Source organism: Scyliorhinus canicula, chromosome 16 (genome assembly GCF_902713615.1).
Source record: "Scyliorhinus canicula chromosome 16, sScyCan1.1, whole genome shotgun sequence".
Taxonomy (NCBI): domain Eukaryota; kingdom Metazoa; phylum Chordata; class Chondrichthyes; order Carcharhiniformes; family Scyliorhinidae; genus Scyliorhinus; species Scyliorhinus canicula.
The window spans coordinates 124,165,594-124,189,951 of NC_052161.1; the positions used below are offsets into that span (position 1 = coordinate 124,165,594).

Here is a 24,358-nt window from a genome sequence, read left to right on the forward strand (position 1 = left end):
ATGAGTGGAGCCACGGCAGGGTGATGGGTGGATGGTGGGGGTGATGGGTGGTGGTTATTTTATATTTGAGAATCCAGACCTATCTCCTTCGATGGCCTGGGCAGATTTATGTACCCTGGGGAGGACTGGGTTCCTTGTGACTTTTCCTTAAGGTTGGAGTTTTTCCTTTTGGGTCCTTTTTTCTAGAGTTATTAGAATGGGGGGGATATGAGTGGCGGCACACGCTGAGGTGGGTTTTATTAATCTTTGGTCGGGCTGTTTGAGAGATTGTTCTTGGTATCCTTTCTGTGATGGCAGACAGTGCTGGGCATTCTTCCCTTTGGGTGGGGGGGGGGGGGGGGGTGTTGTTTCTTTTTTCACTCCTTTGCTTCATCTGGGTGAGCTGGGTGCTGTTCCTAATCCTGGAGGGTCTGGTGTCTTAGGCCAGATTCCCCTGGAATTGTCCCCCCTTCGCCCCTCCACGGCGTCCAATTATTGGGTGTTTTGACTATTCTTCCTCTCTTCAGTGGAGGGTGTCCCCGGGCTGGGGCTGACGTAATCATTGTAAACCTGACTGGAGAGGTGTGGGTCCGGCTGGGGCATGGGGCTGTACTGGAGCTCCTAGGATTATTGATTCCCGTGTGTCAGGGTGTGCTGAGTTAGGCCAGGTCTGGTGCTGAGGCTGGTATCCTGTAGCCCTCTGGAGTTTGGGATGTCCCTCTTGAAGGCACATATTAGGAAGGCTTACAACACCAGTTTAAAGTCCAACAGGTTTATTTCCAACACTAGATTTCGGAGCACCGCTCCTTCCTCAGATGGATTCACCTAAGCAAGGAGCAGTGCTCCGAAAGCTAGTGTTTGAAACAAACCTGTTGGACTTTAACCTGGTGTTGTAAGACTTCTTACTGTTCTCACCCCAGTCCAACGCCGGCATCTCCACATCATGGCATATATTAGGGGCATCGCAAGATGCCTGGTTTTGCTTCTTTGGTACACGAGGGCCTGGGGTTGAGCTGAGTCCTGTATTTTTGGTGGTCATCTTGTGGTATATATGCAACTCCCCTTTGGAACTGAGGTTCTCGTGTATTTTCTTTATTTTCTTTCCTTTTGTAAGGGTGGATATAAAGAATCCGTGAATGGCTTCTGCATGGGTACAGATGAGTTTGGTATCCGAGGAGAAGAGGCTGTGGTGGGTTATTGGTGCTACTAGAGTCGAGGGAGATATACATTGGTGCGCGGCCGAATGTAGCATGGAAAATTTATCCTGAACTCTCGTGATAATTGCAGGAGGGGTTTTTTTTAATTCACTTTTATGGGATGTGGGTGTTGCTGGTTAGGCCAGCATTCATTGCCCATCCCTAATTGCCCCTTGAGAAGGTGGTGGTGAGCTGCTGCCTTGAACCGCTGAAGTCTGTCTGGTGTCGGTACACCAACTGTGCTGTTAGGGAGGGAGTTCCAGGATTATGACCCAGTGACAGTGAAGGAACGGTGATATATTTCCAAGTGAGGGTGGTGAGTGACTTGGAGGGGAACCTCGAGGTGGGGTTCCCAGCTATCTGCTGCTCATGCCCTGGATGGTGGTGGTCGTGGGTTTGGAAGGCGCTGTCTCAGGAACCTTGGTGAGTTACTGCACTGCATCTTGTAGATGGCACACACGGCTGCCATTGTTCATCGGTGGTGGAGAGTAAACGTTTGTGGAAGGGGTAGCAATCAAGCGGGCTGCTTTGTCCTGGAGGGTGTTGAGCTTCTTGAGTGTTGTTGGAGCTTGTAGATGGTGGACAGGCTTTAGGGAATCAGGAAGTGAGTTACTCACTGCAGGATTCCTAGCCGCTGACCACTTTACCACGGTTTTCATGGCTTCATCCTGTTTCTCCCTTGGTCTCTGGTGGGGATTATAGAGGCATCTATCCTTGTCTAATGATTGCACTGTTGTTATTCTGTCCCCCTTTGTATTCATGTATGTTGAGCTGTTTTTGCGCTTACTGTAATTTATTAATTTGTCCCTTACTGTAATTTATTAATTTGTCCCTTACTGCAATTTATTAATTTGTCCCTTTCTTACTGTGATTTATTTATTTTGTTGCGGTGTTTTCAAAAATGTAAAATTCAGATAAATATACTTTCTTTTTAAAGTTGGGGTAGTCCTCTAAGTATGCTAACTCCGTTTACTAGAATGGCTAGTATGTGATGCAGAATGATGCCAACAGCGCAGGTTCAATCCCCGGACTGGCTGTGGTGGTTCATGGAGGTCTGCCTCCTCTCATTGCCCCCCACCCCCATGCCAGCGGAGTGGTACCCCACAGGCTATACATAACCAATTGTCTGTCTGGAATGAAGAGAGACGTCTATGGTCCTATGGGTAATTAGCTACCTCTTGGTATCTGCTGCAGTCCCCAGCACCTACAGTGAGGGCATTAATGTGAATGTGATTAGCTTTGAGCAGACACAATCATCATTGTTCAGGCTAAAGATTCATTGGCCTTTAGGATGGCACGGGTGACACAGTGGTTAGCACTGCTGCCTCACGGCGGCGAGGACCTGGGTTCGATCCCGGCCCCGGATTCGATCCCGGCCCTGGGTCACTGTCCGTGTGGAGTTTGCACATTCTCCCCGTGTCTGCGTGGGTCTCGCCCCCATAGCCCAAAAGATGTGCAGGGTAGGTGGATTGGCCACTCTAAATTGCCCCTTTTAATTGGAAACACAATGAATTGGGTACTCTAAATTTTTGTTTTTTAAAAAAGATTAATCGGGTTTCATATCTGGGGCTGGATTCTCCCCTACCCGGCGTGACGGAGGGTGCCGGCGTAGGGGAGTGGCGCCAACCACTCGGGGGTCGCGCCTCCCCAAAGGTGGGGAATTCTCCCCACCTTTGGGGGCCAGCCCCGCGCCGGAGCAGTTTGCACCAGAAGACTGGCGCAAACACCCGGCGCAGTCGGAAGCAGGGCTGGCCGAAAGGCTTTCGCCGGTCGGCGCATGCGCTGGCAGTGACATCAGCGGCAGCTGGCCGCTGACGTCACTGCCGGCGCATGCGCAATGCGGGGTTCTCCTCCGCGTCCGCCATGGCGGCGCGGAAGGAGAAAGAGTGCCCCCACGGCACTGCCCCGCGGAGTGAGCGGGGGGCCCCGATCGCGGGCCAGGCCTCCGTGGGGGCACCCCCCCGGGTCCGATCACCCCCCGCCCCCCCAGGACCCCGGGGGCCTGCTCGCGCCGCTGAGCCCGCCGTTCCAGAGGTGGTTTAAACCTCGGCGGCGGGAGAAGGCCTCCCAGTGGCGGGACTTCGGCCCATCCGGGCCGGAGATTTGAGGTAAGTTTTTTAAAAAATGAAATCCCGCCGGCGCCAGCTGTTTTCACAGGCTGCCGGCGGGATTTGCACAACGCCGGTTTATGACCGGCGGGAGAATTCAAAAACCTGCGGGAGCGGAAATAACGCCGCTTCCCGCCTATTCTCCGACCCTGCGTGGGGTCGGAGAATTTCGCCCCAGATTTCAATCAGGACAGCACAGTAGCGTTGTGGTTAGCACAAATGCTTCACAGCTCCAGGGTCCCAGGTTCGATTCCGGCTTGGGTCACTGTCTGTGCAGAGTCTGCACATCCTCCCCGTGTGTGCGTGGGTTTCCTCCGGGTGCTCCGGTTTCCTCCCACAGTCACAAAGATGTGCAGGTTAGGTGGATTGGCCATGCTAAATTGCCCTCAGTGTCCATCATTGCCCTTAGTGTTGGGTGGGGTTACTGGGTTATGGGGATAGGGGGAGGTGTTGACCTTGGGTAGGGTGCTCTTTCCAAGAGCCGGTGCAGACTCGATGGGCCAAATGGTCTCCTTCTGCACTGTAAATTCTATGATCTATGATATGGAAATAAGGACAGAATGTGAGATTATAAAACGAGGCTGAATTACATCTAAGCGCTCGGATTCAATTACCCTGTACCCATGTCACTGAGGGATTTTTTAATCCTAATGGATTATAAAGATACTTGTTACACAAGAGGGTCCCATAAACAGTGACTGATTCATTGGCAGACTGCGTCGGAGTCTCTTGGCCTGTGGTAGTGCCTGTTTATAGAAGTGGCAGTGTGATGTATCACATCCCGACCTGACCCCCCCTGCCCACCCTCCCTTGCCATTTTCATCACACCCATGTTTGTTTCGTTTGGAGATGTATTTTAACTGAAGTGGTTTTCTTCTGTTTATCCCCAGAGCCGATTTTGCCAGATTAATTCCAGCTCCAACAGGAAGCTGGCTTTTGATGTTTAATTTTAATGGCCGGCGAGCCTGCCCATTAAAGCCACCCCCAGCTGGGTCTCCAGCTCTCCCCTCCAGCAGTTCACAGCCTGCCACTGCTGACTGTGTACTCGGCCCTTTCCAACTCGGTAATTGGGGAAAGGGCCGCAGGTGCTGACGTGGGAAACTTCTGGGTGGAGCCCGAACAGGGGCACGATTTCAAGATGGTCAGTAGCAGATTAAATAAGAGCCGAAGCGATATTCCACTCCACGGTGGGACAGGGAACGGCTGAAGCAGAGTGCGTTGACGTGTTCAAGAGAGGACTGGATGGATAGGTGAGGGAGAAGAGGATTGAGGTCTTCCAGGGCAAGCCAGCAGGAGGTTTATGTGGTGTCTGAACGCTGGCGTATGGATTGCATGGGATATACAACACCGAAAGAGGCCACTCGGCCCAACCTGTCCATACTTCAGTCGAGCATCTTTTCTCATCCAAATCGACCACCATAACACACTATTCCTTTCTACCTCATCTTGTAGCCTAGCTTCTCCGAGCAGGAAAGTGGAGTTAAGGCCGAGAGGCGATGAGATATGATCGTATTGACTGGCGGAACGGGCTGGAGTGGCTGAATTGCCAAACCCTGATCCTAGTTCTTATAAATGGATCCATAGCCACTCCCTGTGGTAGCGAGTTCCACATTCTCACCACTCTCTCTACTGTTTTCTTTTTACAACACTACGCCTCCACCTGTTGTATCTGTCCAATTCAGATACTTCAACCAGCTCTTCAATCAAAGGTTACCCAGGTGTCTTTATTTATGAGGAGAGCAAAGTACGGACACAGATATAATGCAGCACACTTTATTAAATATAGTTAACCTGTAAATTACCCACTATATATCAAGAAACACCCAGGATTCGACTATACTACCCGCAAAGATGGTTTGGTATGCTGTAGACCCCCCCCCCCCCCCCAACTTTCCTAGATGTCCGGAATGCCTATTTTCATTCACCTGCCCTTGACCTTCTGCAATGGAGTCTCGGGAGGCAGGGGGCTCGATTCTCCCATTCTCGCGCTAGGCCGGAGAATCGGTCAAACTGCGCCACGGCATCCCCGATGTCGGCGCGCAATTCTCCGAGGAGCGAAGAATCGGCGCCGGCGCATTTGGTGCGTCGTGGGCTGCTGTCCGAGGCCGGGCTGCCGATTCTCCGGCCCACATGGGCCGAGCGGAAAAAGCAGAGTCCTGCCGGAGCCGTCCACACCTGGTCGTTGGCAGGAACTCTGCGCAAAGGGTCGGTAGGTGGCCTGTCGGGGTGGGGGGGGGATGGGCACCTTCACCGGGGGAGGTTTCCGATGGGGTCTGGCCCGCGATCGGGGCCTACTGATCGGCAGGCTGGCCTCTTCCTCCCCGGGCCTACTTTGCTGCCTGTCCGGCCCCAGAACCCCCCGTGCCATGTTGCGTCGGAGTCGGAGCGTTCAGTAAGGCCACAGCGCATGCGCAGGTTGACACCGCCCCCAGTGCGCACCAGGAAGTAAGGCTGGAGTGGCGTGAACCACTCCAGCACCGTGCTGGCCCCTGTAGGGGCCAGAATAGGTACTGCCCACGCCCGTTTCACGCCATCGTGAAACGCAACGGCATTCACAACGGCGCGGACACCGTGTCCCGCGGTCGGAGAATCGTGTCCAGGCTCTCGGTGCCCAATGGTCGAGTTGATGACCTGTTGACAGGGTACCTGAGCCTGCCCAAGGAGGAATGATGATTGCTTGATGCGGTATCAGGAACTGTGGACAGTGGGCCAATGCATCTCGTGTAGGAGCGATAATCACTTGATGGGGTATCAGGGGCTGCTCCAGACTTGCTCCGCAGTCTGTTTGAGTTCTGTATATTCAAGTTGGATATTCTGCAGGCTTCTTGCTGGAGCAGACTGTGGTTTTAATTTAAAGTGCCCAATTCTTTAATTTCGGATATCCAATTTAATCGGCCTTAAAACTAGGCCCTGATTATATTGCCACACACCAGATGTGTTTCTTCTGATTTCCTTTTGAATTTTCTTGCTCGCTCCCGCTCTCACTCACTCTCGCTGACTTTCTCCATCATATCAAAACCTTTGAGAATTTTTTTAATTTCTCGATTAGATCACCCTTACGCCTTTCTTTGCAGGAGAGAAGTGAGCCAGCCTTCAATCCTTTCCTGATATGCACACCCACACATTTCTGGTGTCATCCTTGTGAACCTTCTCTGCACCACCTCCAGTGCCTGTATATTCTTTCTACAGGAACCTGTTTTCTGTGCTGTAGACCCAATATAATTCTGTGTCTGATCCGAGAGATCTCTATCAGTGCGAAATATTTGTGCCGTCTTGGCTGAGCTGGTCACATTCGCATCTTGAGTGAGAATGTTATGAGTTTGAAGTCTATTCTCGGACTTTGGGTTGATACTAAAAGGAAGCCCCCCAGTAGCACAGCACCCCTGCTCAGGACTGCATTGATTTCGGTGCTTGCCCTGAAGTGGGACTTGAAGCCAGGACTCTCTGATTCTCTGAGGAAGTACTCTCCACTGAGCCAAATGGATTGACCGTTCTCCTTTGCAGATGCTTCGATCTCCAAGCTACAACTTAAGAGTTCACCCTCCAATGCCCTCTCCTCTATGTATTCTTGGATCCATATTCTGACAATGTCGCTTAGGCTTCTTAACCCAGTCTGGTCCTGTATGTGGCCAATAGGCGGCATGGTGGCATAGCGGTTAGCACTGCTGCCTCATGGCACCAGGTACCCGGGTTTGATTCCCGGCTTGGGTCACTGTCTGTGCGGAATCTACACGTTCTCCCCCTGTCTGCGTGGGTTTCCTCCCGGGTGCTCCGGTTTCCACCCACAGTCCAAAGATGTGCAGCTTGGGTGCAGCTAAATTGCCCCTTAGGGTGGGGTTGCAGGGATTGTGCCGAGGTAAGGGTCGGTGCAGACTCGATGGACCAAATGGCCTCCTTCTGCACTGTAGCGATTCTATGGAATCATCTTCTATTCTACGGAACGTCCACCCACTGAATAGTTTTCAGTGGATGGAACAATGTCTGATTTTCGGCCGGCATTGCTGAGGCCAGTAGCTGTGGTCATAGAGCAGGGGTGGATCTTCCTGATCTATGACTCAACATTATGAGAAAAACACGGAGTATTTTAGGATTCCGAATGCGGATTTTACTGCTGCAATTTCTGTTGCGGGGGGGTTCTCCGAAACTGTCATTTTGTTTGTTTATTCCAAATTACAGTGATGCATCAGAATGTATTCAACAGGAGGGCCAAAGCCACATCGGCACCTCATTTAAGAATAATTGTAACCACTGTGAGGGTGTCGGAGATGGAAAGAGAAAGGTTACAGTTGGCCCTTTCCATTATTTTGAAGCACTGTCGTCAAATGTTTTCAATTTTATTTTTTGGAAACGTAATTCATTCAAGGATGAAGTGATTGTCAGCCAGTGCTGGAGGGCAGGGGACATGTGGCCAGACAGCGGACTGGGGGTGGGTGGAGGGCGTGAGTCGGCGTCGGAGAAGTTAATGGTCCTGAACCTCTGTCCCATACTCTAATATTTCTATGTGGCAGGGTCTGCTCACTAAGATCCCAGTGTTCCCCTTCCTGGCAAAGGCAGTTTGACTGTCAAGTGAGGCATTTATATTTATTGATCCACAAAATGGGGATGGGACATGGCACGTGACTCGGTGAACTATTACCCTTTGAACTCGCCCCAGCAGGTGTTATTTACAACTCAAGACCCTGGAGACCCTTTTGATACCCGTGATGATGGTTAGGTTCATCATCAAGTGGAGTGATTTATGCTGCTGTCTATGCCAGCGAGAGAGGATTGATGTTTGTCTGCTCCTTGCAGCTCTACAGCAACATTGCATTAAGCATCCGACTCCATCAGCCCAAAGTGCTGACGCTGTAATGCGTCAATACAGCTACTGGAGTCGGGGCCAAAGATAATTGTGCTCTCCTCCGATTGGCTCAGCAGCTAATTGATATGTGTCAAGTGTCACTGGCAGCAATCTGTCTGTGTCCTTCGAGAAGAATCAATCAGGTCCTGACATTCCAACCAGCTCTTTTTCTATTTCTTCCACCTGCTGTCCCTCAAACACTCCGCGCACCCCACTCTCCTCTGCTGCAGGTGCTGACTCTCACTGGGGTTCAGCTCCCCCTCCTCTTCCTGAAGGTGCTGACTCTCACTGGGGTTCAGCTCCCCCTCCTCTCCCTGAAGGTGATGACTCTCACTGGGGTTCAGCTCCCCCTCCTCTCCCTGAAGGTGCTGACTCTCACTGGGGTTCAGCTCCCCCTCCTCTCCCTGAAGGTGCTGACTCTCACTGGGGTTCAGCTCCCCCTCCTCTCCCTGATGGTGCTGACTCTCACTGGGGTTCAGCTCCCCCTCCTCTCCCTGAAGGTGCTGACTCTCACTGGGGTTCAGCTCCTCCTCCTCTCCCTGAAGGTGCTGACTCTCCCTGGGGTTCAGCTCCCCCTCCTCTCCCTGAAGGTGCTGACTCTCCCTGGGGTTCAGCTCCCCCTCCTCTCCCTGAAGGTGCTGACTCTCCCTGGGGTTCAGCTCCCCCTCCTCTCCCTGAAGGTGCTGACTCTCACTGGGGTTCAGCTCCCCCTCCTCTCCCTGAAGGTGCTGACTCTCACTGGGGTTCAGCTCCCCCTCCTCTCCCTGAAGGTGCTGACTCTCACTGGGGTTCAGCTCCCCCTCCTCTCCCTGAAGGTGCTGACTCTCACTGGGGTTCAGCTCCCCCTCCTCTCCCTGAAGGTGCTGACTCTCACTGGGGTTCAGCTCCCCCTCCTCTCCCTGAAGGTGCTGACTCTCACAGGGGCTCAGCTCCCCCTCCTCTCCCTGAAGGTGCTGACTCTCCCTGGGGTACTGCTCCCCCTCCTCTCCTGAAGGTTCTGACTCTCACTGGGGCTCAGCTCCCCCTCCTCTCCCTGAAGGTGCTGACTCTCACTGGGGTTCAGCTCCCCTCCTCTCCCTGAAGGTGCTGACTCTCACTGGGGTTCAGCTCCCCCTCCTCTCCCTGAAGGTGCTGACTCTCACTGGGGTTCAGCTCCCCCTCCTCTCCCTGAAGGTGCTGACTCTCACTGGGGTTCAGCTCCCCCTCCTCTCCCTGCAGGTGCTGACTCTCACTGGGGTTCAGCTCCCCCTCCTCTCCCTGAAGGTGCTCACTCTCACTGTGGCTGTACAGCTAATTTCCCTATACACATCCAGATAGTGAGTGACAGGGGGCTTCTTAACCAGGGGGTGCATCACACTCCAGCTTGTTTCTAATCTCCCTTGATGCCTGTATATAAACTGCTGGGGATCTGTGAATGGTAATCTAGGACAGATAGCTCTTACTGTCCAGATAATCAGGAGTGGGTAGCTCAGCTATTTCAGCTCTGTGCTGCAGAGTAAGGGACTGTTTTTGAGGGATTGATATTCTTATCGTAGGGTGATTTTAATATTGGAGTATGTGTCAGAGGAAATGTAGAAAGGAGCTTGGCAGGTCTGATTGTTCAAATAAAAAATCTTGTTGTTTTTAAGTAAAAGTGATTTCAGATGTGCTGAATAGTAAATAGTTTGAACCTGGTGAGCTTTCCTTCTTAACTGGTAACTGTTTCAAATTATAGAACAGCTGTAAAATACAACAAACTTTAACTTTAATCAGCATGCCTTGACATGAGAAACTTTTTCAAATGGCGCAAGAGGTAGAAACCATTAACTGTTTTTAAAAATCAACAAGACATTAGTGGACATGAACCAGATGATATCGGCACAGGCTGGAGGGCACACCTGGATATCGAGTGAAGTTTTTACCCTTTGTTACTCGTGGACCCGAGTGGTGCTTTCCTGGCCCCCGTTCACACATCACCCCCTGTGCTCAGTCACCGACACTGACTCCCGGTCTAGCAAAGCCTCTCAATTTTTTAAATATTCAACCTGGTGTTCAAACCCTCTCTGTGGCCTCGCCCCTCTCCCTCTCTCTCTCTCTCTCTCTCTATCTGTCTCTGTGAACTCGCCCAAACCCATAACCCTGAGATCTCCGCACTCTTCCAATTCTGGAATCTTGCGCATTCCCGGATTTAATCACTCCACCACGGGCAGCCGAGCCTTCAGCTGTCAAGGGTGGAAGCTCCGGAATTCTCTCTCTAAACCTCTACATTGTTCTGTTTTCCCAACCTCCTTTTATAGCGAGCGCTCTTTGAGGCTTGCCTCATCTATCCTCGGGTCTTTACATGTGGCTCAGCGTTAAATTTTGTTCGCCATTCACGCGAAGGGCTTCGGGACGTTTTACTTGGTTAAAGGTGCTCTACAAACACAAGTATTTATTGTGCACATACATCGAGGGGTACAGACGTGGCGCACACGGATATATCTGAGAGAGTCCTCTGGGAGACGAACCTCTCATTTTCCAGGACAGAGTTTAAAAGCAGGGGCGTTTTGCTGGAGCTGTACAGTGCACAGCTAGAGTATTGTGTGCAGTTCTGGAATCCGCATTATAGGAAGGACGTGATAGCACTGGAAAGGGCGCAGAGGAGATTTACCAGGATGTTGCCTGGGCTGGAGAGTTTTTGTTAGGAAGAGAGATTGGATAGGCTGGGGTTGATTTCCTTGGAGTAGAGGAGGCTGAGGGAGGGACATGGTTGAGATGTATACAATTCTGAGGGGTGCAGATAGAGACGACAGGAAGAAACTTTTCCCCTTGGTGGAGGAGTCAATGACCAGGGGGCATAGATTTACGGTCAGGGGCAGGAGGTTTAGAGGGGATGTGAGTAAAACCTTTTCACCCAGAGGGTGGTGGGAGTCTGGAACTCGCTGCCTGAAAGGGTGGTGGAGGCAGAGACCCTCATAACATTGAAGAAGTATTGAAATGTGCACTTGCAAGGCCAAGGTACGCAAGGATATGTGCCAAGTGCTGGAAAATAGGATTAGAATAGTGAGATGGTTTTTGCCCAGTGCAGACGCAATGGGCCAAAGGGCCTTTTGTGTGATGTCGACCTCAATGACATTTTGTTGGTTGCATGTTTTAACTTTTATCCCAATTACAATCATAGTATAATTCTATCCAGAAGGTGGCCATTCAGTCCATCAAACCGGTGCTGACTCTATCCAAGTAACTCCACAGCCCCTGCGAATCTCTCCTTTTCAAGTATTTATGTGATTGCCTCTGGGATTTTTCTGCTCCATCTTCTCCTGCCAGACATTCCAGATCCTCGCACCTCACTGCGGAAAGTAAATCTCCCTCTGGTTCTTTTACCAATTACCTTAATTGATCCCGCTTGTTGATGTGGCCCTGAGCTCCTCGCAGCTGCCTGTTTCGCCGTCTGAAACCTGCTGTGAAGGTTTTTTTTTAAGGAGTTGGGTTTAGCGTGGTGTGCCAGCAGGGGGCGGTGTTGCAGTGCCCAGTCAGGCTGCTTGTCTGCTCAGCGGCTGGGTGCTTGCCAGGTCTTTGTGTCGGGAGGACCTTGTTGCCTCCGAGCACGTTCCCAGGAGCCAAGAATCCCCTGCTGTCTGTCTGCGGAATTGTCGGCTTGGAGGAGCTGTGAATCTGCGCCCTGTAAACATTCCAGACACATTATAATTACAGCTTTGAGTTAACCCTCAAATGACTGGCAGCGAGACAGATCAGACCAGCAAGTTAGTGGAATGAGACCGGTTATTGTAGTGACCGGTTATTGTAGTGACCGGGTAGAGTATCGGGTTAGTTAGGTGAGTGAGTTAAACATCTGGTCAATTTAGTGAGATAATTGGCTAGTGTTGTTTTTTTTATTTATAAATTTAGAGTACCCAATTATGTTTTTTTTTTCAAATTAAGGGGCAATTTAGCGTGGCCAATCCACCTAACCTGCACATCTTTAGATTGTAGGGGTGAAACCCACTCAGACACGGGGAGAATGTGAAAACTCCACATGGACAGTGACCCAGGCAAGGGAGGAGGTCTCCCTTTTAAGAGTCGCTAGTTTGTGGAATTTTACTTGCGACAATGAGCTATTATTATGTTTCTCTTCCCCAGGGAGCAGTGGAGGTTAGGTCATTGAATTTACTCAAGTTACAGATTTTTCATCGACCAGGATTATGGGGGTAGACAGGAAAAGTGGCATAATCAGAACAGATGTGACAGAGGTGAAGGAACTGGGAGAATGGGATGGAGTCCTTGCAGGATGTGGGGCGTGGAGAGCTGTAGTCGAGGTAGCTGTGGGAGTCGGTGGGTTTGAAATGGGTAGACAATCTATCCCTGGAAATTGAGATAGAAAGGCCAAGGAAAGGAGTGGAAATTGAGATAGGAAGATCAAGGAAGGGAGGGGAAATTGAGATAGAAAGGCCAAGGAAGGGAGGGGAAATTGAGATAGGAAGATCAAGGAAGGGAGGGGAAATTGAGATAGAAAGGCCAAGGAAGGGAGGGGAAATTGAGATAGAAAGGCCAAGGAAGGGAGGGGAAATTGAGATAGGAAGATCAAGGAAGGGAGGGGAAATTGAGATGGGAAGATCAAGGTAGGGAGGGGAAATTGAGATAGAAAGGCCAAGGAAGGGAGGGGAAATTGAGATAGGAAGATCAAGGAAGGGAGGGGAAATTGAGATAGAAAGGCCAAGGGAGGGAGGTGAAATTGAGATAGAAAGGCCAAGGAAGGGAGGGGAAATTGAGATAGGAAGATCAAGGAAGGGAGGGGAAATTGAGATAGAAAGGCCAAGGAAGGGAGGGGAAGTGTCGGAGATAAACCAGGTGAAGGTGATACAGGTGTGGAAATTGGAAGCAAAATTAATACATTTTTCCAGGTCCAGATTGGAAAATGAAGCAGCACCGAAACAGTTGTCGATGTACCAATAAAAGAGTTGTGGGATGGGACCGGAGTAGAACTGGAACAAGGAATATTCCACACACCCCTAACGAGACGGGCAAACTGGGATCCATGCGGGTACCCATAACCACGCCTTTGGTTATAAGGAAGTGAGACATGTTAATGGGGAAATTAATCAGTGAGAGGACAAGTTCAGACTCGAAACGTTAGCTCCCTTCACTCTCCACAGATACTGTCAGACCTTTTAAGGTTGTACCTTCTGTTTTTGTTTCTGAAACAAATACTTTTTTTTCCCTTTTACTTTTGATTTTTCTTTGCCCCTTTCTTTTTGTGTGTGTGTGTGTGTGTGTGTAGCGTGGATGTGTGTGTGTGTGTGTAGCGTGGATGTGTGTGTGTGTGTGTGTGTAGCGTGGATGTGTGTGTGTAGCGTGGATGTGTGTGTGTGTGTAGCGTGGATGTGTGTGTGTAGCGTGGATGTGTGTGTGTAGCGTGGATGTGTGTGTGTAGCGTGGATGTGTGTGTGTAGCGTGGATGTGTGTGTGTAGCGTGGATGTGTGTGTGTAGCGTGGATGTGTGTGTAGCGCGTGGATGTGTGTGTGTGTAGCGTGGATGTGTGTGTGTGTAGCGTGGATGTGTGTGTGTGTAGCGTGGATGTGTGTGTGTGTAGCGTGGCTGTGTGTGTGTGTAGCGTGGAGGTGTGTGTGTGTGTAGCGTGGAGGTGTGTGTGTGTGTAGCGTGGAGGTGTGTGTGTGTAGCGTGGATGGGTGTGTGTGTAGCGTGGATGGGTGTGTGTGTAGCGTGGAGGTGTGTGTGTGTGTAGCGTGGAGGTGTGTGTGTGTGTGTAGCGTGGAGGTGTGTGTGTGTGTGTAGCGTGGAGGTGTGTGTGTGTGTGTAGCGTGGAGGTGTGTGTGTGTGTGTAGCGTGGAGGTGTGTGTGTGTGTGTGTAGCGTGGAGGTGTGTGTGTGTGTGTAGCGTGGAGGTGTGTGTGTGTGTGTGTGTGTGTGTGTGTAGCGTGGAGGTGTGTGTGTAGCGTGGAGGTGTGTGTGTGTGTGTAGCGTGGAGGTGTGTGTGTGTGTGTGTGTGTAGCGTGGAGGTGTGTGTGTGTGTGTAGCATGGAGGTGTGGGGTGGGGGGGAATTAAAGTAGTGATTTGGAATTAGACAATAGTTACCCAGTTGTATTTGTTGCATCTTTCATTATGGTTCTTCTTATAAATAAACAGCAATTGTGTTTATGTTTACAAACCCGGGGACTGTAATTACTGGGCAGCCAAGGGCCAAAGACTTTGGGTTTTCTTCTGAATTATTGGTTAATTCACTTGTGTTGTGTCTCCAGAGGGGTGGGAATTGACTGTGCACTAGCCCAGGGTGTCGTACGTAGTACACTTGGTACCTGGGAAGGTCCTGGCAAAAGGGGAAAAGAGTTGGGCTAGCAATATTAGTTCAGGATGAAATCTGTGAAAGAGAGAGGATATTGGCTCAGAAAATCTGGTAGAATCAACTTATAGAAGTTACAGTGCAGAATGAGGCCATTCGGCCCATCGAGTCTGCACCGGCCCTTGGGAAGAGCACCCTACCCAAGTCCACACCACCATCCTATCCCACACCTCCATCCTATCCCCGTAACCCCACTTAACCATTTTTTGGACACCCAAGGGCAATTTATCGTGGCCAATCCACCTAATCGACACATCTTCGGACTGTGAGAGGAAACCAGAGCACCCGGAGGAAACTCGTGCAGACATGGGGGAGAACGTGCAGACTCCGCACAGACAGTGACCCAAGCCGGGAAGCGAACCTGGGACCCTGGAGCCATGAAGCAACTGTGTTAACCACTGTGCTACCGTGCTGCCCTTGGGTGGAGCTAAGAAGCAACAAGCGATAGAATTCATTAGTTGGAATTGTCTATAGGTCTCCAAACAGCAGTGGTAAGGTGGGGGATAGCATTAAACAAGAAATTAGAGATGAACATAGGGTGCTACTGTAACCATGGGTGACTTTAACATGCACTTGGAATGAGCAAAGCAAATTAGCAATAATTCTGTTGAGGATGAATTCCTGGAGTACGTACAGGATGGATTTTTAGACCAGTACATCGAGGAACCAGTTTAGGGAACAGGCTTTCCTAGATTTGGTATTGTGCAATGAGAAGGGATTAATTAATAATCTTGTTGTGCGGGGTCTTTTAGATAACATGAGAGAATTCTTCATTAGGATGGAAAGTGAAGAAGTTCGATCCAAATCTAGGATCGGAAATCGAAAGACCGGAAACTAAGAAGGTTTGTGGCGTGAGTTGTGTAAAATAGATTTCAGAACTTTATTGAAAGGCATGATGGTGAATAGATAATAGCTAATATTTATGGAAAGAATGTGTGCATGACAATGGTGCAAAAACGCAAGAAAAGCAGCCCAACCATGGCTTACAAAAGAAAATGAGGATGTTATTATATGGAGGCTTTGGAGAGGGTACAGAAGAGGTTTACTGGGATGTTGCCTGGTATGGAGGACATTAGCTATGAGGAGAGGTTGGATAAACTCAGCTTGTTCTCACTGGAGCGACAGAGGTTAAGAGGCTGATGGAAGTCTACACAATTGGGGCATGGACAGAGCGGATAGTCAGAAGCTTTTTCCAGGGTGGAAGAGTCAATTACTAGGGGGACATAGGCCCCTGACCCTGGAACTGCCCTGCCTCCAAGATATGCCCAAAGTTCAAAACAAACAAACCAGAAACCAAAGATAGAAAAAAATAACAATTGACCAAAATGTAATTGCTAAATAGTCATTAGCCTCCCTGCTGTGCAATTCAAGCTCTCCTGTCTAGACCTCAGTATCTATTGTGTAATATTATTTAATGCTTTTTGCTCTGTTGGAATTAATCAGTTTGCAGTGTAAAGATTATTAATACAATATATTAGGGATTCAATTCCCGTACCGGTCTCCCCGAACAGGCGCCGGAATGTGGCAACTAGGAGGCTTTTCACAGTAACTTCATTGAAACCTACTTGTGACAATAAGCGATTATTATTATGGTGTGAGGGTCAAAGTTTGAAGGAGATGTGTGAGGGAAGTTTTTTTACACAGAGGGTAATGGGTGTCTGGAACTTGCTGCCGGAGGAGATGGTGGAAACGGGTACGATAGCGACGTTTAAGGGGCGCCTTGAAAACTACCATGAATCGGATGGATACAGACCCCGGAAGTGTAGAAGGTTTTGGGTTAGACGGGCAGCATGGTTTTCACAGGCTTGGAGGGCTGAAGGGCCTGTTCCTGTGCTATACTTTTCTTTGTTCTTTAAGTAGTCATGTTCAGGACAACAAAATCAGGATCTTGTGGATGTGAAGTTTCAGCACCACAATGTGGGAAGTGATGTAACTGCAGAGGCTGGGTGAAAGGAGATGCTCGAAAAAACCTCCCTTGTTTCCAATAGAAAATACTACGAGGTGAGTCGAGTGGGGAATTTGAGAGGCTCTCAGAAACCTATTGTGTGGCGAAGTCAGGTGGTTTACTTGCAGGAGTCCAGTGTTGAGCTTAGGGTCAATATTCCTCTCTCTGGTTCAAGTCCCACTGTCGACAGGTAAACACAAAATCAGGCCTATCACTCCCAGTGTTCGTACTGAAGGAGTGCTGCACCGTCAGATACTAACGTTCAGTTGAGATGATAGAGTGAGGCCCAGTCTGCTCCATCAGGCGGGTGGAAACGAGGAGCTGGGAGTTTACCTCGGTGTCCTGACCCAGGTCAATAATTTGCCCATCACAGGCAGCACAGTGATGCAGTGGCAGTACTGGGACTGCGGCGCTGAGGACCTGGTTTGAATCCCTGTCCGTGTGGAGTTTGCACTACTCCCTGTGTCTGCGTGAGTTTCGCCCCCACAACACAAAGATGTGCAGGTTAGGAGAATTGGCCACGCTAAATTGCCCCTTAATTGGAAAAAAATAATAATTGGGTATTCTAAATTTATTTTTAAAATAATAATTTTCCCGTCACAAAAACAGATTCTCGGGTCATCATTGCATTGCTGTGAGTGGGATCTTGCTGTGTGTAAATTCACTGCCATCATTCCTGCAACAAGAACAACATTTCAAATATATTTCACTGACCGTGAAATCTTTTGGGGTGTCTGAGATTGTGAGAGGTGCTATATGGAGAGGTTTTTCGCTCTTTTTAATCTTTATTCCCTTTTGCTTTTTCCTTCTTCCCCATCTCTCTCTTTCTCTGCCTCTCCTTCTCTCTCTCTCTCTCTCTCTCTCTCTCTCTCTCTCTCTTTGGAACAACATCTCATCTTCCGGTTAGGCACGCTACAGCCTTCCAGTCTCAACATCAAATTCAACAACTTCAGATTATTAGCTCTATCCCACCTTTACCCACTTGTTTTCATCCCATTTCATTTTAACTGTCTTTTACCATTTCTTTCTTTCTTGTCTTTCTTAATATATATTTAACCCCCCCCCCCCATTTTATCCACCTTCTCTTACCCTTTCTCCTCTTTGCTTTCCCCTTCCCCTTCCCCCACATCTAGAGTTCGCCCTCCGATGTTAGTTTCCCTACTGTTTGGCCTTTCAAACCTTTTGTTCTCTCTGGGGACTGCCATTAACACTCTTCCCCCTTGGTATCTGTGGCCATTAGCATCCGGTTTCCCAGGGTTTCTGTGGCTATGACTCATCTTTCATTCTCACTCCATAGTATAAATATTTCCCACTCACTCTGTCTGTCACCTTTGACAAAGAGTCATCGGACTCGAAACGATAGCTCTTCTCTCCCTACAGATGCTGCCAGACATGCTGAGATTTCCCAGCATTTTCTCTTTTGTTTCAGATTCCAGCATCCGCAGTAATTTGCTTTTATCTATTTGTATCTTGTTCTGTCCCCCCTTTCTTCCAGCTCCAATCGGATTGTGACTCTGCACGTGTACTTTCCCCCAGGGGTCATTGGCCCATGCTGGAGGACCAGCATCTTTCCTGTCCCCCCCCACCCTTACCCGGGGCACTGAGGCTGATTGTGAAATCCCAGCTTGCAAGCTGGGGATTGTTCTTGGATTCTCAGCTCTGTGTAGCTCACCAGGGAATCCAGCTCCAATGTGCTGTTGTTCAGAGTTCAGAGTTTACTGTGGATACCCGCTCCGTGTACAGAGATCTGTTCAGAATGGTTGTTGGATAAACCTGGGGCGGGATTCTCCGTGGGGGGGTGGGGTGGCCTGTGGTCGGGGCCCACTGATCGGCGGGCCAGCCTCTGTGGCTGGGGCCCTCGTTTCCCACGCGCCGGCCCCTGTAGTCCTGCGCCATGTTGCGCCGGGGCTGGCGCGTTGAAGAAGGCCATTGCACATGCGCGCGTTGGTGCCACTGCACATGTCCTCATTGGCCCCGGCGCAACTGAGCATGCGCGGATCCCGTGGCGCACAGTTCACACGGGGATCTGCAGCTGTAGCGGCGCGAACTGCTCTAGTGCCGTGCTGAATTAGTCGTGGGAGCGGCCCGTTCACGCCGTTGTAAAACGCGACGGCGTTTACGATGACGTGGACACCCTGCCGCGGGATGGAAGAATCAGCCCCTGGTCTGTGATCCTGATCAGCCCGTTGGGTGTGGATACAGAACTATTGGTAGATTATCGAGTCAAAACACACACGTTGAAATTTGTCACTTCCTCTTGTAGCTTGGAGCCCAGTGGTTTCAGTGTCATGGTTGGGTCAAGGGTCCAAATCTCTTCCTGGTACAAAAGGCACTGAAGCCTAATGTAAACATCCCAACCTGCGATCAGACAAATCTGCACAGACTGGTGATTCGACCATAACTCGCATTTCTATAACCTCTTCAAACATTGCTCACAGGAGTGTTAACAAACAGGTAGGGATTTTCACACCAGCAGCTTGGTCAGAGTTTTCTTTAAAAGAGGGTCTTTGAGGAGGGGAGAGCAGGCGGCCTTTTGGAGGGTGGCTTCAACAAGCGCAACAACAACTTGCATTTACATTGCACCTTCACCCGAGTGGAACATCCCGGGGTGTCTCACAGGAGAGATTTAGCCAAAACAGCTTGGAGTCGGGGATACTGGAACCGAGAGCTGGGTCAAAGAGCTGGCTTCTGAGGCGCTCCTCCAAGGAGGAGAGAGTGAGGTTCGGGGAGGGAATCCCTGAGTTCCGAGCTCAGGCACTGCCACTAATGGGGGGGGGGGGGGGGATGAAAACTGGGAATGTGCAAGAGGCCGGAATTGGAGCAGATCTCCGAGGGCTGGAGGAAGCTATGGGATTAGGGATGGCCAATGAGATCAACCTTCCTAATTCCTGCGTTTTCCCCCCCACCATCCCCCAAACAACCCGGTTAACTCTGTGCCTGTGGGTGTCTGGAAAGGAGAGGGCCAGTGCCTGTATCTTTGTTTAGTCATAACCCATTTCCTCAGGACTTGCTGGTTTTTTTGGTCGACAATGGCACTGATCAGAAATGGAGGGCGTCAGAACCCACTGGAATGTAAAGCCCCAGATTCTGGCAACCTTTAGGTTCTATCACTAAACTGCTGTGGCCCTGGCTCCTACTTTGCATTTTACTTTGTATTAGCAGTGAGCTGTCTGATTGTACCCGTCTCTAAGCTGCTGCTTCCTGGAACAGGCTCTGGTCAGTGTTTCATTTCCTGTCAAAACATTTTAAGAAAATTGCCGCTAAAAATCCCCACCAACTCCGAGTTTGTTGTGACCACCTACCTCTGTGATCAGATCGCCCTCCTACAATCCGAATCTGTTTGCAATGAGAAGCTGTTATTAATGTATCTGTGTCCCTCCTCTGATAATCCTGCATAGCTTCATCATTTTCAATTGTTAAACCCCTTTCCTTTCTCCTCTCCCTGAAGGTGCTGACTCTCACTGGGGTTCAGCTCCCCCTCCTCTCCCTGAAGGTGCTGACTCTCACTGGGGTTCAGCTCCCCCTCCTCTCCCTGAAGGTGCTGACTCTCACTGGGGTACAGCTCCCCCTCCTCTCCCTGAAGGTGCTGACTCTCACTGGGGTTTAGCTCCCCCTCCTCTCCCTGAAGGTGCTGACCCTCACTGGGGTTTAGCTCCCCCTCCTCTCCCTGAAGGTGCTGACTCTCACTGGGGTTCAGCTCCCCCTCCTCTCCCTGAAGGTGCTGACTCTCACTGGGGTACAGCTCCCCCTCCTCTCCCTGAAGGTGCTGACTCTCACTGGGGTTCAGCTCCCCCTCCTCTCCCTGAAGGTGCTGACTCTCACTGGGGTTCAGCTCCCCCTCCTCTCCCTGAAGGTGCTGACTCTCACTGGGGTTCAGCTCCCCCTCCTCTCCCTGAAGGTGCTGACTCTCACTGGGGTTCAGCTCCCCCTCCTCTCCCTGAAGGTGCTGACTCTCAGGGGTTCAGGTTAACCTGGCTCTCCCTCGCAATGTCCACTGGATACTGAGCTGGATGGGGGACTCCCTGGATGAATTTTGTGCTCTGCCTTCTGACTTCCCTCCGTCCCCTGTGGGTTACTGCCTAATGTCTTTCTTTTTCTCATTTCTCGATTGCAATAAAACACAGGGTTTTCCTAGCTCTGATGAGAACAGGTTTGTAAGCAAAGCTTTTCCCTCAGGCAAAGTTGTGACTAACCTCCTACCTGTGTTGGTCTTGCAGGAAGTGGCCAGGAGGTTACAGGAAGAGGAAGAGCTGAGAAACCAGAGGAGACTGCTGCTCGAGGCTGAGGTGTATGGGGCTGGAGAAGAGATGCACAGGCCCAGAGGTAATCCATTCTCAGTGTGGACAGTCCCAGCTGGAGGCTGGAGAGATGGAGCCAGCACCAAGGTGCCCGGTCCCATACGGTCAAACCAGTCCAAATCAGAGAGGGGATGTTGTCGAGTAGGACTTGGCTGTCGGAAGGGGAGTTCTACACACTCAGTCTCATTAAAGAAATTACCATTTAGCTGGCTATACTTCCCTCCTGTTACTGGTTTGTCAGTTAGTGCAGCACTCGTTCAGCGGTTAGCACTGCTGCTTCACAGGGACCTGGGTTCAATTTTGACCTTGGGTGACTGTGGAGTTTGAACATTCTCCCCTAATCCTAACCCCTTGTCCAAAGATGTGCAGGTTAGGTGGATAGACCATGCTAAATTGCTAAAGGTTAGATAGGATTACAGGGTTATAGGGATTGGGCCTAGGTAGGGTGCTCTTTCGGAGAGTTGGTGCAGATTCAATGGGCCGAATGGCCTCCTGCTGCACTGTAGAGATTCAGCGCTGCACCAGAGATTTCACGGCTGACACCAGCTCTGCAATTGGAGGGTGACCGAAGGGCAACTGTGATAAATGGGGAACAGGGGACACTTCTCCATATAAGATCACCTGAATTTTACAGAACAGACTTAGGCCATTGAGCCCACCATGTATGAGCTAACTGTCCCAGAGCTATCCCCTTATCCCATTCTCTGCCCATTTAAAATGTTCTTTTTCTAAGTCCACTTGCTTTCAAAAGTCGACTCTGGATTTCGTCTCCACCAGATTTGATGTTCTCCGTCCAACTCCAATTCCCCTCCGCAATCTCCTTGTGAGCTTCTGGTGCTTTCCTGATCCTGCCATCGAGTTGCCTAACCACGGAGCTAGTTTCTTCGCAGTTGACCTTCTCAAAATGCCGAATAAATTTTGAGGCACTCAATCAGATTTCCTTCAATGATTACAAAGAATGAGTTTCCATTAAAGCTGCCAGTCAGACACGGTGCTCCCAGCTCTGCGGTGCTGGAGCGACAGCCTCGCACATTTGTACCTCACGCATGCATTACAGCGGGAGGAGTTGTGGAGTGAGAGCAGATGTATTGACCTGTCCAGTGCCACTGGACGCTACAGTGAGCTCCAACTTGCTGGGTGGGAAGTGGAGCTGCCGAGCAGGAATCCTGCCCTGATTTGCTTCCCACCTTCCCCATGAAGGCTGTGATGCCCCACAGAGTAGAATATCCAGGCCCTAATGACGGGTGAAGGACCGGACGTCCACGGTTTTAGTCGCTCTCGCACAAGGTGGCAATTGAATGAGGGAAGAATGTAAATGGATTTTGATGTTGTTTTGTATTTTACAGGGAAGAGGTTGTGGCATGGGCACGGGCAAAACCCTCTGGACAGGGAGGTTGCACAGCTGAATATCCGAGATTCTGGCGAGAGTGACGGGGAGCAGCTACAGCGAGATGAGGCGTTGGCTCGACTCCTGCAGGAAGAGGAGGAATTGAGGCTGGTGCAGCTGGTCAGTGAGCTCAATTAGAACACCTGGGTTTGCAGACTCCGATTGTGGTTCCTGATGGGATAGTGTGAGGCGTCTCCAATCGTTAACGTGCAGCTGGGCTGATCGTTCAATTCTTTAATGGATTTAAACATCCAATTGTCCTCATCAGTAAATGTTCACTTCAGCCTCCCTATTTCTGTAACCTCCTCCAGCCCCTACCACCCTCACTATCTCTGTAACCTCCTCCAGCCCCTACCACCCTCCCTATTTCTGTAACCTCCTCCAGCCCCTACCACCCTCCCTATCTCTGTAACCTCCTCCAGCCACTACCACCCTCCCTATCTCTGTAACCTCCTCCAGCCCCTACCACCCTCCCTATCTCTGTAACCTCCTCCAGCCCCTACCACCCTCCCTATCTCTGTAACCTCCTCCAGCCCCTACCACCCTCCCTATCTCTGTAACCTCCTCCAGCCCCTAACACCCTCCCTATCTCTGTAACCTCCTCCAGCCCCTACCACCCTCCCTATCTCTGTAACATACTCCACCCCTACCACCCTCACTATCTCTGTAACCTCCTCCAGCCCCTACCACCCTCCCTATCTCTGTAACCTCCTCCAGCCCCTACCACCCTCCCTATCTCTGTAACCTCCTCCAGCTCCTACCACCCTCCCTATCTCTGTAACCTCCTCCAGCCACTACTACCCTCCCATCTCTGTAACCTCCTCCAGCTCCTACCACCCTCACTATCTCTGTAACCTCCTCCAGCCCCTACCACCCTCCCTATCTCTGTAACATCCTCCACCACTACCACCCTCCCTATCTCTGTAACCTCCTCCAGCCCCTACCACCCTCCCTATCTCTGTAACCTCCTCCAGCCCCTACCACCCTCCCTATCTCTGTAACCTCCTCCAGCCCCTAACACCTCTGTAACCTCCTCCAGCCCCTATCTCTGTAACATCCTCCACCCCTACCACCCTCACTATCTCTGTAACCTCAGCCCCTACCACCCTCCCTATCTCTGTAACCTCCTCCAGCCCCTACCACCCTCACTATCTCTGTAACCTCCTCCAGCCCCTAACACCCTCCCTATCTCTGTAACATCCTCCAGCCCCTAACACCCTCCCTATCCCTGTAACCTCCTCCAGTCCCTACCACCCTCACTATCTCTGTAACCTCCTCCAGCCCCTAACACCCTCCCTATCTCTGTAACATCCTCCAACCCCTACCACCCTCCCTATCCCTGTAACCTCCTCCAGCCCCTACCACCCTCCCTATCTCTGTAACCTCCTCCAGCCACTACCAACCTCCCTATCTCTGTAACCTCCTGTCGCCGACCATCCTCCCTATCTCTGTAACCTCCTCCAACCCCTACCACCCTCCCTATCTCTGTAACCTCCTCCAGCCCTTAACACCCTCACTATCTCTGTAACCTTGTCCAGCCCCTACCACCCTCCCTATCCCTGTAACCTCCTCCAGCCCCTACCACCCTCACTATCTCTGTAACCTCCTCCAGCCCTTAACACCCTCCCTATCTCTGTAACATCCTCCACCCCTACCACCCTCCGTATCTCTAATCTTGTCCAGCCCCTACCACCCTCCCATCTCTGTAACCTCATCCAGCCCCTCCACCCTCCCTATCTCTGTAACATCCTCCAGCCCCTAACACCCTCCTTATCTCTGTAACCTCCTCTAGCCTACCATCCTCCCTAGCTGTGTAACCTCCTCCAGCCCCTACCACCCTCACTATCTCTGTAACCTCCTCCAGCCCCTACCACCCTCCCTATCTCTGTAACCTCCTCCAGCCACTACCACCCTCCCTATCTCTGTAACCTCCTCTCGCCTACCATCCTCCCTAACTGTGTAACCTCCTCCAGCCCCTACCACCCTCACTATCTCTGCAACCTCCTCCAACCCCTACCACCCTCACTATCTCTGTAACCTCCTGCAGCCACTACTACCCTCCCTATCTCTGTAACCTCCTCCAGCCTACCATCCTCCCTAACTGTGTAACCTTCTCCAGCCCCTACCACCCTCACTATCTCTGCAACCTCCTCCAACCCCTACCACCCTCCCTATCTCTGTAACCTCCTCCAGACTACCATCTTCCCTATCTCTGTAACCTCCTCCAGCCCCTACCACCCTCACTATCTCTGTAACCTTGTCCAGCCCCTACCACCCTCCCTATCCCT

General features: G+C 50.8%; 1 protein-coding gene across 4 annotated transcripts in view; it reads left to right on the forward strand.

Annotated features, from left to right (window-relative positions):
- ccdc187 (coiled-coil domain containing 187) overlaps positions 1–24,358 on the forward strand; it is a 72,259-nt gene that overhangs the window by 42,005 nt on the left and 5,896 nt on the right. For all 4 annotated transcript variants that reach the window (XM_038773303.1, XM_038773302.1, XM_038773301.1 and 1 more), the window contains exons 6-7: positions 20,603–20,708; positions 22,030–22,190. In XM_038773303.1, coding sequence (XP_038629231.1) covers positions 20,603–20,708; positions 22,030–22,190 — 267 coding nt within the window. The remainder of the gene's footprint in view (positions 1–20,602; positions 20,709–22,029; positions 22,191–24,358) is intronic.